The 17,611-nt window shown below is 40.9% G+C and overlaps 1 protein-coding gene across 1 annotated transcript in view; it reads left to right on the forward strand.

Moving 5' to 3' along the window:
• Positions 1-17,611, forward strand: part of SI (sucrase-isomaltase) — a 125,399-nt gene that overhangs the window by 40,554 nt on the left and 67,234 nt on the right. Inside the window, exons 23-35 of the mRNA XM_083613018.1 lie at positions 2,030-2,079; positions 3,078-3,248; positions 5,158-5,307; positions 7,212-7,415; positions 7,810-7,964; positions 11,002-11,170; positions 12,131-12,227; positions 12,863-12,975; positions 13,105-13,230; positions 14,708-14,836; positions 15,115-15,225; positions 15,810-15,872; positions 17,285-17,419. Of these exons, the coding sequence (XP_083469144.1) occupies positions 2,030-2,079; positions 3,078-3,248; positions 5,158-5,307; positions 7,212-7,415; positions 7,810-7,964; positions 11,002-11,170; positions 12,131-12,227; positions 12,863-12,975; positions 13,105-13,230; positions 14,708-14,836; positions 15,115-15,225; positions 15,810-15,872; positions 17,285-17,419 (1,673 nt within the window). The remainder of the gene's footprint in view (positions 1-2,029; positions 2,080-3,077; positions 3,249-5,157; positions 5,308-7,211; positions 7,416-7,809; positions 7,965-11,001; positions 11,171-12,130; positions 12,228-12,862; positions 12,976-13,104; positions 13,231-14,707; positions 14,837-15,114; positions 15,226-15,809; positions 15,873-17,284; positions 17,420-17,611) is intronic.

Raw genomic sequence — 17,611 nt, forward strand, 5'->3', positions numbered from 1 at the left:
GCTTGAGTTCCTTGTTGATCTCCCCCGTCAGCGACTCCCGGCAAGACAAGGCGAGATCCCGGCGATCCTCCTCTTGTGTGAGAAGAACACACCTTTCCTCCCCCATCCCCAGGGAGGGGAGAGAGACAGACAGAAATGTATTTACATGCCTTTATTTCTGTCTTTACAGCAGTGCAGAGAAAACATGCCTGCACTCTCTCATCACCAACAGCAGAGAGAGAATAAACTCCTCCCATGTACTTCCAGTACAGGGTCATGTGACACTCTGAGCTAACATCCGGTGCTCAGTGCACATAATAGACTGTCCCTTGTTCCCACGGTACAGTCCCAAAACATCAACATCCTGTTTGGCTTTCCAGCCATCTGGAGCACTCAGCTGCAGCATTGCTCCTTTTTCGTAACAACAGAAGCAGAAGTCGTTGTGCAACGACTGATGGGGCTCATTAGGTGAATCCTGCCCATGGCCAATATTTATAGCATAGGAAAAGTTGGCTTCTACATTCTCCCTTCTTAACAGCCTCTTTCTTCTCCAGACAGAGGAACAAAAGAACCTACCCTACACAGAGTCACACTATTGATCTGTCTTTCCTAGTGCTGTCCACACGGACTGGCAGCAGCTTTCCAGGATTTCAGACCCGGGGACATCCTTATCCCTACTTGCCAGGGAATTGAACCTGGAACCTTTCTTATGTGCAAAGCAGATGCTCTCTCATTCAGTTTACAACCCTTGTTTTTTATAACTTGAAAACATGCTCCCTTTTATAGTTACATGTGAAATCGTTGGCAATCCTCCCTCCAAGTTGATTAAGATTTGGTTTGATCACCTGGGAGCTAGAATTGCCTAGAGTGTTTCCTGTAGTTGTCCCAGTCTTATTTAAAATTTGTGGAAAATACCTTAAAAGTGCATTAACTCAATATACATATTAGAGTTCTTGTATCTGTACTTTTTTCTATGCTGGGGCAATTTCTTCAGCTGCACTTGAACACACACACACAACCACACACACTTGCTAACAGATGTTAGTGTAGGAAAAGAACCCTTGTAACACTGATTCTCTGGGACTGAAATGTAGTGCGACTCCAAACGTGTATGCGTTTGACAGGCATACCGTTTATTAAGCTTTCTTTCTCCATAATGCCATGTTGTTTTGCAATTTTGAACTTTGAAAGTATGAGAGTGGGAGTGAAATGTCACAAGTGCAGTGAATCCCATGCGTAAAGCTCAGGATATTAGAATGTCAGAGTAAATTGTAAATTATTCAACACACACTTCCCCCTTATTTTCCTCCTCGGAGCAGTGACTGCGTCTGTGCTGAGGTGGAGTTGCAAATTGGACAGATGTATTTATTTTTTTAAAAAAGGCCTTGGCCTCATTTGTGTCTTTTAACAGCACCTTGATCTGAGCAAATCTGAAAGTTTGGTGTACAGCAAACTGATGTTAAAAACCACAGCTGCGGGTTAAAAACTGACAACTCTAGTGAGCCTTAACATATGATTCACAAAGATAATTTGCAGATCTGTACCAGTGCTCATTATGCTTCTGTTCTTGATGTATAGTGGCAGCAGCTGTACTGCCTTCATGGCATGGTCATTGCCTTTTGTTCCACTCCTGGTCTGATTTTGGAGGGAAGAGAGCTTCTTGGGAGGGCAAGGCAGCCAGAACCATCACTGATAATTGGCAAGGTGGTGGTGGTGGGGGGTAACATCTTCAGTAAATTAGCAATTTGAATCACTTTGCATTTAAAGAAAAAAATCTAACAGATTCACACCTTTGAAACAACATGCAAACCAAAACTCTTTTTATTTAGTTATTACATGATTTGCAAGTCAGACGTCTTCCAGCAGGAACGGCAAATATTGAGAAGTTGATATTTGATTCCCCGCCCCCCGCCGCCCCATACAAAAAAACACACACCTACAAACAGTTCTGCAGAGTAATTTACCTCATGTTGTGGTCAATATGAATTAATACATCTTTGTTTTGTGACACATTGGTTAAAAATTGTACATTCTTTTCCCTATGTTTTAGATACAGTGAAAAATGGACACTATCTCTTATATCAATTTAATGTCACCAATGTAAGTATATTTTCATTAGCATTAGAGATGTGATGACATTGCCCCCAAAATTGTCCTGAATGGAGTTTGGATCTGGTGGGCTTTCCACTATCTTAACTTAAGTTGGCCTAATTGACTTTGGCTTCCAGTGGTTGGCTGGAATATAAGGACCTAAGTTGTTCAGGGCTTTGTATATCAGCACAGAAATCTTGAACTTGACCCACTTATCTATTTTACTACAGTCCTAGACTGTAGCAATTTATCAGTACATAAATTTGGTTGAATTTAGAATGTAGAATGTAGAATGTAGAATATAGAATGGAGAAGAGCTGATTGGAAGACGCAGCACTCTGAAGTGTTAGACTGCTTCAGATTCATGACAAGCCAGGATGTGCATTTCCACCTTGGCACCGTGCTTAGAAATAGACAGATAATTTATTATAATATTATTACTATTGATTTATTAATTGCCTTCTAACCCACTGTTTCAAGGCTCAAACTTTTTTGATAATCACTGAGAAATGTGTTGTCATTATTATAATTGTTTTAATGCTTCAGCTGGGAAACACTACTGTAGAGAAAATCCTAGAGAAATCAGTTTTGTTCTCTTTTCCTAACATGAAATCAGTGCGACTTATGCAGGAGTACTAAGCATATGTTCTCTGTTTGTAAGGCAGCAATCCTATAAACACTTATCTGACCGTATGTCCCATTCAACTCAATAGGGTTTACCTCTGAGGCATGCAGTCTAAATTGCATTGATTTTCTTCTATAAGCTCTAGTGAACCACTTATTTTATAACAGCTAGATTTCAACTGCAGTTTTCCCCCAAATTTGTCAAACATATCATATTTAAAATCAGCAAAATGAAAATGATGACTTGGTGTTCATTTCTATGTTGCAGGACTTACTTTGGCCTTAAGATTACTCACAGAAAGCCACAGATATGCATAACTATAGTCGTTCTTTGTTGCAAGATTTCTGTAACAACATTGTCTGCATACCTTTTGTTTTTTCAGAATGTCTTATATATGACAGTGGCACAGAATGGCTATACAGATTCAAATACTTTCATATTTGATGAACTTAGAATCCTTGGATTGCCCTATAACGCCACAGGAGTGACGGTTACTTCAAATGGTGTGGTTCAGAATAAGAATCTCCAAGTCACTTACAGCGCTGCAGATAAGGTAAATGTCTTTGAATAAACACATGGAAGTGAATCTCTTATGCTATGTGTTATATGGTGCTTAGGATCAGGTTACAGACAAATAGTAAAAGGAGCACCAACCATTGCTTTATGTCAGACATGTCCAACCTCAAGTAGGCTGTGATATATTATTCAGCAGGGGTCAGCAACCTAAGGCCCATGGGCCACAAGCGGCCCATGGGGGTCATTTAACCAGCCCCCGAGCTACCCCCGAACCAAGCCGCCCGCTCAGCGAGTCCCTGCACACTGCACTAAACCCACTTGCACTGTGCTAAACCCACTGACCCACTTCCTTCATTTCTTCTGTGATGTGTAATTATAAATTGCCACATTCTTAGCATCAGTGCATTCATATCAGGCATAGGCAAGCTTGGACCTCCAGATGTTTTGGGACTACAACTCCCACCATCCCTAGCTAACAGGACCAGTTGTCAGGGATGGTGGGAATTGTAGTCCCAAAACATCTGGAGGGCCGAGTTTGTCTATATCTGATCCATATAGCTGCATGTAGAGGAGCAGGGAATCGAACCTGGTTCACCAGATTACGAGTCTACTGCTCTTAACCACTACACCACACTGGCTCTAATTCTTATACAATTCTAGAGCGTTAACTTTTATAAGCACCCCATAAGCAGCCATGCCCCACCATACTAGCTGTTCCTGGGTCACATGGTCTTTCCACAAATGCCTGCTGGATAGGAGTCCTTCAAAGAGTTCTGCACCTCTGTGGATGCAGTTCGGTCACTTAAAACCTGTTTCAAAGGTGGGGGGAATCTATTGGCCCTCTTGTCGCAGTCATAAATAGTTAGCACATGTGCATACATCATGCGACCTTGATTTCCCCCCCCCCAAAAAAAAATCAATACATGTTGAACTAAGAAGCCAAGATTTGGATGGATATTGGTCTTCTGAATATTAATAGTCAGGCATCTATTGCACAGTCATTAATCTCAAGGCAGCTTCCCCCTTAAGAATTTGCACTCAAATGCAAATGGCAGTTGTTCCCCCAGGTTTACAACCCTTAGCTACTGCCTCTGCTTTGTCCCTTGCTGTGTCTTATGCCTTGATCTGCCTCCCACAATGCCTTTCTTTGTGTGCTGAACTTTAGATTGTAACCCCCATAAAACAGGGTCCTCTCCTTTGCCACTTGTAAAGTATCAGGCACAAGAAATATGCGATAGATATATTCCAGTCCGTATCTATAGTGGATTTAAATCTGTTATAGATACAGACTAGAATATACTGTATTGTTCTGTGTATAAGACACCCCCTATTTTTTGGGACTCAAAATTAAGAAATCACTATGCACTATCCGTGTATAAGACGACCCCTTATTTTAAACTTCAAAAATTTAGGAAAAAATATACCAGTAGTCTTATATATGGAAAAATACCGTATCTATCCTATCTATCTATTTATCTATCTATCCGATGTTTTCATTTTTCATTTTTTTTATTAGTCGTTTCAACATGACATTTTATCCCCCCAAAAATATCATCCTTGAATCCCCCCATTTTTTCCCTTTCCCCTCCCCAAAACATAACCTCCCTCCCCTCCCCCCCAGACTTCCCTCAGCTCCTCTCTCTGGTTTATCAACATATGTTATTTTCTGCATGTTAAAAAACTGTACAGATCCTTAATTTATCTATCTTAATTTATCTCTCTATGTTATCAGTAAAAAATTTGTGAAAACTTTTAACCAACTTTTTATTGATGCTTTCATTTTTTAAATAACTTTGGGATATTTTTAATAACTTTGGGATAATTTTTAATAACTTTGGGATATTTCATGGGAAGCAATTCATAAATGAAATAAATAAATAAATAAATAAATACAGTTTTTATGCATGTGGCATTTACAAGTTGGATTTTACTCTTCATTTTTGTAGGTTGCCACCATAACAAACCTTCAGCTTAAACTGGGAGAAGATCACAGAGTCTCCTGGGAACAGGTCTTCAGTGACAGTAACAGATTTGATTGTCATTTTGAGCCAGATGCAACAAAAGAAAAATGTGAGGCTCTTGGCTGTACCTGGAGTGTAAGTAACACACATACAGTATAAACCCATATATGCTTTGATGATTAGGGGTGTGTTGGCCATGAGCACAGTACACTGGTCTCAGTCCTTTCCCTTTTACTCACAGTCATGGATGTGAGAGAAGATGCCGCTTCAGACATCAAGCATGCCTATCCCTCTTGTTCTTTCTCAATATCTTGCTGCATTTTTCTTGAAACTTATTTGGTCCTGTTTTTAAAAAGATAAGCATTTCAGTGCAATGGCGCAGGCTTGGTAAATAAATGTAGAAAGTGGGTTTGGCAACAAAATGTTTCAGTGTATCCACGATTTTAAAAGGAGCACTCCTGTTCAGGGTTCCAAGAAGTCATTCCTTCCAAGCAGGGCATTCTTCTCTTTCTCCATTCTGCTCTATTTCTTCCCCTAACCCCAAAAGCGTTGTTCAACATTCCATGGTTAGCAGGTACGCTCAGTTCCCATCAGGTTATTGTTGTTGTTTGGTAGCTTCTTGCCTCTTCAGTTTAGTTTCCCTCTTGTTTCCAGATTGCCCAGTTTTGGCTACAGCCCCGGTAGCACTCACCACCTTGTTGCTATTAGAAGTGCTGCTGCTGATGTTTCCTGCCCTTGCCAATATTCTCTTTTTTAATAATTTTTTTTATTAATTTTAACATATAAATTATAAAATGTACCACAAAACTTATCACTTAAACAATCTTTTTGGACTTCCATCAGCACCTCTGATGATCCACCGTTTTAACCACTTCTTATGCATTTCTTAACTTTATATTGCCTTTACATCTCTTAACAAATCATCTTCCCCCTTGTCCATTTTTACATTAGTTCTAATAATACTCCTCACAAAATTTCTTGCAACCCTACAAACATCATCTGCTCTTCACAATTACTTTTCAAATAGTCCATAAATTTACTCCAGTCTTCCGTGAATTTCTGGTCTCGCCGGTTTCGAATCCTTCCTGTTAGTTTATCTAATTCTGCTTAGTCGCCCTTGCAAATATTCTCAGGCCCTGTTCACACAGCACTGTAACTACTGCAGCCAAGCTATCTTTGGCTGAGATCCAGCTAAAGTTTTGCTTTCTGGATTCCTCTTTGCTTAAGTGCGTGCTTAACTCTCCCTACTGAGAGGGATCCAATGGATTTCTTTCTGTTCACACCTCTGCTGCAGGCGACTTAGAATCTGCCATATAATTTCTCTACTGGGGCATAGTGGCTATGGGTTGAAGTAGATGAAACAGGGAGGCAAATGGTAAGACTCCTCCAGTCGGAGCCATAGAATCTGCAGACCTGGTCAAAATAGACTTGGTGAGCCATTTAACACCAACAAAGGGTTCTTAACAAATGAAAATAGGATTTGTTGCTGAAATCCATGGGGAGTATGGCTTCCAGTACTTCCTGGTTCCACAAATTGTGTCTGGAGCTAATGAAAATATCATCTTCCATTCACCTCATTGGAAAGCCTACTCTTGAGCATCTAAGCCTTATATACAAGCCCTAAACGGCCTCGGTCCAGTATACCTGAAGGAGCGTCTCCACCCCCATCATTCTGCCCGGACGCTGAGGTCCAGCGCCGAGGGCCTTCTGGCGGTTCCCTCATTGCGAGAAGCAAAGCTACAGGGAACCAGGCAGAGGGCCTTCTCGGTAGTGGCGCCCGCCCTGTGGAACGCCCTTCCAGCAGATGTCAAAGCGATAAACAACTACCTGACATTCAGAAGACATCTTAAGGCAGCCCTGTTCAGGGAAGTTTTTAACGTGTGATATTTTACTGTATTTTTGGTTTCTATGGAAGCCGCCCAGAGTGGCTGGGGAGGCCCAGCCAGATGGGCGGGGTATAAATAATAAATTATTATTATTATTATTATTATTATTATTATTATTATTATTATATACAAGAAGGTCTTTTCTCTCAACAGCCAGCTGTTGAACCTGTCCCATTCTGCTACTACCCATCCAACGATGGTTATACTGTTGAAGAAATTCAGTACACACCTTCCGGTTTAACGGTAAACCTTGGCAGAGGCAATGGACCTGTTAGACGCCCAAGAGTTTCTGTCACACCCATTGACACACTTCGCTTGGAGGTGAAATACCATGAGAACGACATGCTTCAATTTAAGGTAAATTCGAGGCAAATACCGCAGCTAGTTATCTTGAAACAATCCGCCTGTGACTTTCGCATCAATGGCGAAAGCTTTTTGATTCATACTACTAGTTATAGCCTGGCAAAGCAGTTGTAACCAAAATATTCCAAATATGAAAGAGGAAATATATTCCCAAATGTTGCTGATGGCGCTACCCATCAAGGATTTTGAATTGTGTGCAGCTGTTCATCTGGCCCTAACAACATTTCTCCTTTGGCGCGAAAAAGCAAAAGGAAGATTCTGTTGTTTTTAAAGAGATTTCCTATTATTACTGGGGCAGGGTGGGGGACGGACAGGAAGATTCCAGCCTTGTGATCTATGTTCTGTAACATCTTTGTTCTAAGGAAGCAATACCCATTCCTCCTTGCAGATTTATGATTACAGTAACAAAAGGTATGAAGTCCCAGTGCCACTGAACGTCCCCAGCACACCTGCAAGCACCTATGAGAAACGCCTCTATGATGTGGCAGTTCAGAACAATCCATTTGGTATTCAAATTAGGCGCAGAAGCACTGGAACAGTCATGTAAGTAGATGGTTGTACAACTGGGCAATGAATAGAACAAGTGTGAAAACAAACCAAGTTGTTCCCCAAGTTACTACAAAGTTCACGGGGTGTGGGGCAGAGATGTGGTTGTTGTTGTTGTTTTGCTTCTTTTCTCAAATGGCACTTACACAGATGGTCTTATTTTTACTTGCAGTGTATTTCCGCAATCATATGATTCAAGGGCTGTTTTCTGCAAAAATTAGCACACGGCAGTTATATTTATTTAAGAAACTTCCCTACTGCTTTATTATTATTATTATTTGCTTCTTAGCTAGCTCTGAGTATTTGACTTTCAGCTATCCAGTCGTCTACCAATTTATCTTACATGCTTATTTTTCACTGACTAACCTTTGAAAGGGTATGAACAAGCCACTTTACACGACTTTATTATCACGGCAACTAGCATGAACTATGAATATCATTCTTAAAACTGAATTTAGAAGGAGAGAGAATCAGGTGGATTGTTGCGTGCATCATTGATCCTCCTGTGTCAGTTCTCAAGGAAGTAAACAATATTAAAATACATATGAAAACCTTAGAATGAAGCAAAAATGCAACCAAAAGACTAGGAGATAGCTAAAATTATAAAACTATAAAATTATAACATACTGAGATATACCATCAGGCAAAGGCCTGACAGGATAAATGTGCTCCTAAAAGATCCCTAAATGTAATTAATGTCAGTGCTTCCCTTAGCTGAGAGGAAAGGTGTCTCTGTCATATGGGCACCACTACAGAAGAGACTTCCCCTGTAGTGAAACTATCAGAAAGTGCTTTTCTATTGAGACACATAGCATGGAGGTTTAGGCTGGACCTTAAGCCTCTTCATTCTTCAGCCTTGTCATGTGATCTTGCAACTCGTAGACCACTATTCTAGAGGCATGTTTTCTCTTCGCCAGGGTAAAGGAGAGCCCTTCTGCTGAATCTGGTGTAATTTGGATCTGGTTTAACTTCACACCTGAATTTGGATCTGGTGTGACTTTACTCCATTTTAACTTACACCAGCTTGCTTTACCCCCAGCTTCTTGTGTACAGGTTTGCTCCCTTAAAGGAGCAAAATTAACAGATTTGTCAATCCCCAGGCCAGAGGAAGACTGCTATGCATATTTGTTAGGATGTGACTTAATGCTTGCCACACCATTTTAAAGTCTAACTTTAGGCCCATGTCACCCTGAGGGGGAAAGTTGGGAAATTTAAAATGGTGATTGGTCATGGGGATCCATGGGGTTTGGTGGAGAATAGAGATGAGGGTTTAGATAAAGTTGGAAAAGTCTGCAAGGATCACATAATAGATTTCAGTCTAGTTTTTAAAGAATGGGTGAACTGAGAAAATATTACTGTTTCATGCTTAAAATACCTAGATGTGTTCTGTTCTCCTGTAAGCCTTTGGGTAAATACTTTGTGAACTGCAGTATTCACTCTGTTTCTTTTAGGATCAGCAGGAAACAGACTAAGCTTAGTTTAGCTTTTCCTCTCCATACCTGTCATCTCAAATGATCAGATAGCACAGAGAGACAAGCACACCATTAAGCAGACAGGAGCATCGCAGATATGTTATAGATCATCATAACCCTTTTCAGCACCATTGGTGCTTAAAATATTTCTCTCACAGGTTCTAAATGATTTCTGATTGTTCCTCACACCTCTGCCACAACAGCTCATCATTTTAAATTTGAAAAGAAGGAATGTTGATGTATATCCTTTCCCAGCCCCATCTCAACCCACTGTTTTGAGAATTGCTAAAATTAGAAGTACTGGCACTGGGACTCAAATATTTTGTCACAGCCAGTTTTAGGAAGGTCTACCTAGGTGATGAGCTTTCCTAGAGCTTTGTTCTGTTGGGGACACTCTTTACAATTGTAGGTAGGTGAGTGTGATATCACAGGCCTAAAGGCTATTGATGTATCTGCAGTCTCCATGATTTTAATACTAGGCCTAGGAACACTACATCTTCCTGGGTTCTTGACATTCAGTATGTCCTGCTCTGTGGTGTGGCAAGGCTCAACTAGAATATAAGACAAGGTGAGGTGCAGGCCTGGATACAATATGAGGCAGGGCTGTGCTCTGGGAGGGGAAAAACTATTTTTGCTAGCCATGGTAGCCATTTTGTGGTGGCACCCACAGCAAATATATCAAGATATGAGAACCAGCACCTCTTCTTCTTATTTTTTTTACTAGAAATAGCATGGTTGAAGCTAATTATGTTCTGAGAACCTAGGTCCCTGGGGAATGTGCCTAAGCATAGCATCTAAAAGAGGTTTGTTCTAAAGGAACATGGCTAAAATGGGTCCTCCAGAAGTTGATGTCATATTACCACTGACCATGCTTGGAGGGGCTGATGGGAAGTGGAGTTCAACAGCATCTAGAGGGCAACATGTTGGCTAGCCCTGTCAAGGTTTGAATTTCACACATTGCTCACCATGAATCATTGGGAAATGACACATCATCAGAATACTCCAGGACTTCACTGAAGTTCTTCTCAGACCACAACTATCCAAAACAGAAGAGGTGTGAAGTTCAACACCCACCCCTACCACACATGTCAGCTACTATACAGTATCTGATATAGTTTCATTATGCGAAACAGAAGTGTGGTGACATGGGCATGGGAGGAAGATTGAAGGCAAACTCTGCATCATCCTGAAGGCACAGTGGAACCCTCAGAGAAAGTTGTATCAACGCAAATCTAGAACCTAATATTAATTAGCAGCATTTCTTGAGGGAAAAATATAAGCATAACAGGATAGGCTTGTCCCTCTTTACCATTGACAGTGTGTCATAGAGGCCTTGTGGAATGAACTGATCAATCATAGCTAATAAATGCCCATTATGACATAATCACAAAGGTTTTTCCATTGCTGTAACATTGATTGCCGCAATATCAGATGATCAGCAATGACATCCCCCCTCTTCACCCTGCAAATGTTCTGAAACCTTGCCCTCCTCATATATGAAATATAATCCAGTCTGCTTTCTACTTCTTTCTAATGAAAACTGCTGAATATTTTGATTGCAGTTGGGATTCTCAAGTACCTGGCTTCATCTTCAGCGACATGTTCATTCAGATTTCAACTCGCCTCCCTTCGCAGTACGTGTATGGGTTTGGTGAAACAGAGCATGCTCACTTCCGACATGAGATGGACTGGCATACTTGGGGGATGTTCGCAAGGGACCAGTCTCCCGGGGTGAGTTCATTCTTTTACCATCTCCATTGCAACATTCAAAAAGGTCAGGATGTGTTGAATCTGGACTAAATTAGTTGCACTTGTGTCCCATCAAAATAATTAGGCTGCAGTCCACTAGCCCCTTACACCAGGCTGGGATGCAAGGCAGTGGCTGGAGTGGAAGCATTCTTCCGCTTGCTTTTGCCAGCTCAGCTGCCAAACATGCACAGAGTCTCCAACCAGGGCATTCTGAAGAGGAAGGTGGGGTTGAGGTGATGCCCTGGGATTGGCTAGATCCCAAGCCACTCTTGAACCTGGTGTCGCCTGACATCGGTCCAGTTTGGGCCCAATTACTGAGCTGGTGTACTCCCAGAGAAAGGCAACATTTTCTATAAAAATAATACCAAAGGGAAATTATTATGATTGTTGTTGTTGTTGTTGTTTGTTGTTGTTGTTGTTATTTCTATATGCACTGCTAATGGTGAGTCTCACCCCTCACAATTTCTGCTGCCAGTCTGGAGAGGCACATGGCTCTGGCAGTAATACACAAGAAATCTAGCATCAACAGAAGTTTACATCAGTCCCAGGTGCTTAGAATGCACCGTGAGCCCCCACAGATCGTTGGATGTGTGCATACTTGAGCTGTATGTATGTTAGAGAGCACTACAGCTCAATCTTAGTATACATTGCGCACACAGATGTACACCCACACTTTATCCCCTCTCCCCTGGCCCCTAAAAATTAAATGTTTTAAGAAACTTTCATTTTATATGTATTTTTATGATAGTTTTCTGCTTGAATGATCTCAGCTCATAGCAATCTGAAGGCAGAATATGAGGAAAAAATTGGGAAATTAATATTTACCTTGTTGTGATCTTGAAATGTCTAACCCTTGCTGACATGTGTAGAAGCATGCTGGGGAGAAAATCAATTGGCCAAGGCGTTTGCTCACAGCACGTTATTTTCCCTCCACGGTTACAGTACAAGCTTAATACTTATGGAGTTCACCCCTTTTACATGGGCCTAGAAAATGATGGAAATGCTCACGGAGTTCTCTTGCTGAACAGCAATGGAATGGGTAAGTCGCCCTTCATTTTTCTGAAAACTTTGCATTTCTGAATCACAGTTTGTCTCAGGTTGACAGGTGTATGGCCTGTGAGCCATGCCAGTCCCCAGCCTGACTTTTACAGTCCCTTTCCCCCATGCTGGAATGAGATCTTGAGTTGGTGCCTCTTATTTGGCAAGCACCCTGCCTGTTTACATATTGGCAGCAGGGGTGGTGGAGACAGTGGCAGAGCCGATCCGAAACACCTTCCACTATGCCCGCGCTGCACTGAACACCTTGATATTGGTTATGGAGAGCTCAACCTTTCAGTTTCAGAAAGCAAGGGCACCAACAGCGCCAAGGTTGGTGCAACATCCTTATTTCAAGTTAAGTCAGTCTCCTGTGACTTGGTCAGGAAACAGTATTAGCGAACACAAAGGTCATTTGTGGAAGTCGCAAGCTAATTCTTAACTGGCAGGTGCCCCTACCTTAAGAAATGAGAGATTGGCTCATTCCCTGAGAATTCTAGGGAGTTCTCATTTATCAATGGAAATGCCCTTGGGGTCCAAGTTATTTTTAGCCAGCCTGCTGGAGCAGGTGGAGAAGAGGGTTATTTTGGCAAATACTGGTCATTTTGATAGTTTCATTTCCTGTTTATGAATTTCCAGAGGTAAAGCTCCAACCAACTCCTGCTTTGACTTACCGTACTATTGGAGGGATCTTGGACTTCTATGTAGTTTTGGGACCAACTCCAGAACAAGTGGTTCAGGAATACACTGCAGTAAGTGGTTCAGTAATACATCTGAAACTATCTTATAAAGCCTATACTAAAAATACTATCATTTTGCTTTTTTTTTTTTGCCAGAGTAAGGTAACGCAAATATCATGTATTTAATTTTCTTATTTCTAGCTCATTGGACGTCCAGTCATGCCACCGTATTGGAGTCTGGGATTCCAATTGTGCCGCTATGGATATGAAAATGACACAGAAATCTCCGATCTTTATGATGCAATGAGAGCAGCTAAGATCCCCTATGTAAGTTGTGTGTAGACATGGCCATTCATTCGTTCTGTTTTAATCCTGCCCTTTTGCTCAGGGCAATAGGTTCCTTCCCCTACATGTTGTCGCCTCAGCAACCATATGAATTAGGTTAAGCTGAGAGATAATGGCTAGGTTAAAGCTATCCAGCAAACTGCATGATGAGCAGGTATGTAAATTGGGACTCATAGTGATAATTTTCTCTTCATGGAGAATGTCAGTGGTGATAGTCCATAGATTATTTATTTGAACAATCATAGGAATTGGGAAAATGTACATTTAGCTTGTGACTCTTAAGAAAGAGTCAACATTTCTATATATGAAAAGATTAAGGTGCCTTAGAATAGTTAGCAATGAAGCTGACAAAATAGAGGACTACCCTGGATTCACTCCTGAGTCAAGGCAAGACCTTGTGTGAGATTAAGTGTCAAAGAACTACTTGAGAACAATGGCCACAATGCTATCCAATTATACAAGGTATGACCGGAAAATTCAGTGAATGGTCACAAAAATCTGACAGTGAGAAATATTCAAACATACAGGCCTTCAAAGCAGGCCCCCCTCTGATACAATGCACCATTGACAACGTTTGTAGAACTGTTGGAAACTGCTGGAGAAGTCCTCTTTTCATACTGCTTTCAGTTCCCCTGTCACAGTAGCTTGGACATGTGAAATGTTGGAAAATCTGTGCCCTTTCAGCGTAGATTTCAGTTTTAGAAAAAGAAAGAAATCTGGTGGGCCCAGATCAAGAGAAAACAGAGGGTGGGACAGCTCAGTAACCTCAGTAATGATTTCACACGGAATATGCAATTCTTCCACCATCATTTGGACGGACAAACACAGATCCCACAAGAATAACTCACGAATTCTGTCGACATTTGCTACCATTCTGCTCATCGACAGTCTGCCAGACCGAAGGTCATCTTCGATGGTTTGCCGCCCTTCATGGAAATGCTTAAACCTCTCATATCCTGTTTTTTGAGTTAGGGCTTCATCTCCGTACACAATTGTGAGCATTTCGTGGGTTTCTGATGCCGATTGTATGTTTGGATATTTCTCGCTGCCTGATTTCTGTGACCATTCACCAAACTTTCCGGTCACACCTTGTATATATTTAAGTGAAAAGTTTCCCAGAGGGAACAAGATGGTCGCGACTGATTTCAAAACAGGAAAGATCTCAAAAATGAGCAGAGTAGTTAAAAGGGAATTGAAAAAGAGATAAAAATACACTTTGAAAGTGTTGGTGAACATGTCACCTAGCAAACTGTATTAAAACTGAAGAGAGTTTGTAGTATTGGTGTAGTATTGGAGCTGCTGTTTAAACAACAAAAAGGAAAAAAGAGAGGTGAAAATTTCACTGGATGTTGCAGAGTCACCTTGCTTTGGCCTATGTGACACTTTGGCTCCTCACCTTTGTCTGTAAATTAGTCATTTAAAACTGTAAATTAAGATCGTTTGATCCTATTCTCCACAGGATGTACAATATGCAGATATTGATTACATGGAACGGCAGCTGGACTTCACTATCGGTCCAGAATTTTCAAAGCTTCCGGCTCTGGTTGACAAAATGAAACGGGATGGAATGCGATTTATCATCATTTTGGTCAGTACATATATTCTGCTCCTGTTTGACCTAATGACTTTAATGTTGGCATAAGTGGGCTCCTCCACTGTGCCACCCTGAACTCTGACCTGTTTTTTGCTGCGTCTATTTTGCATTTTCCCTAGTGGAATGGCTGCACTGGTAGAGTCTTCCGTTCGAGTGGCTCTTGTGCACCAAGGTTTCTGCCATATCCTAAAAGCTGGCATATTTTGAGAACAGGATTGCTCCTTTAATAACTATTATGCCTTTAGTTCTTAAGCCAAAGTTCTTCATTTCAGGATCCAGCCATTTCTGGGAACGAAACCAAGCCTTATCCGCCATTCACAAGAGGGGTTGAGGACGATGTCTTCATTAAATGGCCTAATAGCAGCGATATTGTGTGGGGGAAGGTAATATTTTTTGCATACGATCATTAGCATTAATTCCATGTACAAGTGCCTTAAAATGCCTTAAATGTTCTTTTTTGGGTTAAATTGGGCCTCTGGTCATCTTAGTAAAGGTGGTTTATCTTCCCTATGGTTGCCAGGTTGTGGCAACCATAGTCTACCAGCTGAGAAACTCCTTAGTTTATGTAAAAAAAAACATTTCTTCTTGAAAAGACTATTAGAAGTCATCTGATTTCAGATAATAATTGCTGCTAGCAGTATAATTATGGTCTGGTATTAACAAATTACAGTGGAGAAGGGTGCATGCTCAAAACAGCCATATGTTGGCATTTTAAGAAAGGAGTAATGGAAGTGAGGAGTGTTGCATCCTTTTATTTATCTCTCCACCATCTCAGTTTTGGAGCAGGATAACGTAACCCTTGATTTTGTTTTAAAAAGAAGGTTACTCGATTGTTATCACTTGATGGATTTCCACTCCACCTTTCTGAGTGAATTGCAGTGGTTCATTTGTAAAGAAAAGTTCCCCAAACCCTGTCATTTCATTATTTCATTATGCTAACCATTTTCAAATAACTTTGCCATCATAGGTATGGCCTGATTACCCTGGTGTAGTTGTGAATACATCAATATCCTGGGACGAGCAAACAGAGGTAAGTTTGCACTTGTGTCTCTCCTTTAAAAAGCCCCAGTAATTGTGAAAACAATGCAGTAGCTCTAATAATAATATAACACAATTAATTAGTTAATTAATTAAATTTGTATATTGCCCTTCATCCATGGATCTCAGGTCCGTTCACAACATAAAGATACAATGTAAAAATACAAAAAACCCACGAACCAGTAACCCTCTTCCCCGCATAATAATGAACTAATGACAGCAAGGCTAGCGGGGGAAGAATTTGGTAAGCCCAAGGTAGTTTCGATCCCCCTTCTACTAAAAAAGCAGTCCATTTGTGCCATAATGCAAAGTGTATTTGGCACCACGGAGAGTGATGCAAGCAATTGTTAGTCATGTTTGAGAAATGAATTCATAAATGATTTTGGGCAAGCACAATTCCTATGCAAAAGTCCCAACAATGCAATCCTGTACTTGTCTACTCAGAAGTCAATCCCATTGAGTTTAATAGGAATTGCTCCCAGTTAAGTGTGTATAGCAGACATGTCCGACCAGTCATCCGTGTTCTACAGGTAGATACTGGGGATGCTTCAGGTTGATCACTGGCTTAAGAAAATTGTTCGCCTGTGTGCTCCTGATCGATCGATCGATCTGCGTCCCGCCCCTGGCGCTATGTCTCATATACGTTGCCATCGCCTCTGTGAAAGCTTATATTCCCTGTGTTGTACTCCCTCAAAGCTCAACAACTCTGGGAAATGCTCCCCCCCCAAAAAAAAGCTCAAAAACTTTTGGCAATGACAATGGGTAAATCACTGCCAGTTTTATTATACTGGGAGCAGATTGTAGTCTCCTCAGAGTTGGACATGCCTGGTGTATAGGATTTCAGCCTGAATGGCTCTTTAGACTTTGTCCATAGTGACCATGGAGATGTGTGGGGCATATTATGTAAAGCAGGGATAGGCAGAAGATAGAGCACAGATGTTAGGCCACCTTCTGCCTGCTACCCACTTGCTAGTTTTGAAAAGATCTTCTGTTCTTAAGGAAATATGCAGACCCATGATATAATAATAATAATAATAATAATAATAATAATAATAATAATAATGAATTTATTTATACCCCACCCATCTGACTGGGTTTCCCCAGCCACTCTGGGTGGCTTCCAACAAAGATTAAAAATATATTAAAACATCAGTCATTAAAAACTTCCCTAATGCGGACTATTTCTGCCTAAACTGTTAAGAGAATCTGAAAATGCATTCATAGACCATGAGGAGCCAGATCTCTCAAGACTTGCCAGCCCATCTCCGCTTTTGAAAGTTCTGTGATTCACGTGGTGTCAGTCTTTTCCAGTGATGGATCGTGCACACTTCTTGCCTATTAGTTACAAATAAGCAATTGTATCTAAGTAATATGTTGTTTTCTTCACATTCTCTATTATTCCAGTTATACAGAGCTTACGTTGCATTCCCAGACTTCTTCCGCAACTCTACAATGCAGTGGTGGAAAAGAGAAATTCAGGAGTTCCACACCAACCCTACCAATCCAGCAAATAGCATTAAATTTGATGGCATATGGATTGTAAGTCCTGCACCTATTTTAGCATTGTCTATGTTGTTTTCTACAGCTATGGATGTGGAAAACAGATACTGGAAAAAAGCAACTCATATTTTCAGTGGATTAATGTCATTTTAGTTTTTTTACACTAACAGTTATGTTTTTATGCAGAGAAAACTATCCAAATTATCTTGAAATGTGCTAGTAATAGGATAC

The sequence above is a fragment of the Podarcis filfolensis genome (assembly GCF_964270895.1).
Source record: "Podarcis filfolensis genome assembly, chromosome: 5".
Lineage (NCBI taxonomy): Eukaryota > Metazoa > Chordata > Lepidosauria > Squamata > Lacertidae > Podarcis > Podarcis filfolensis.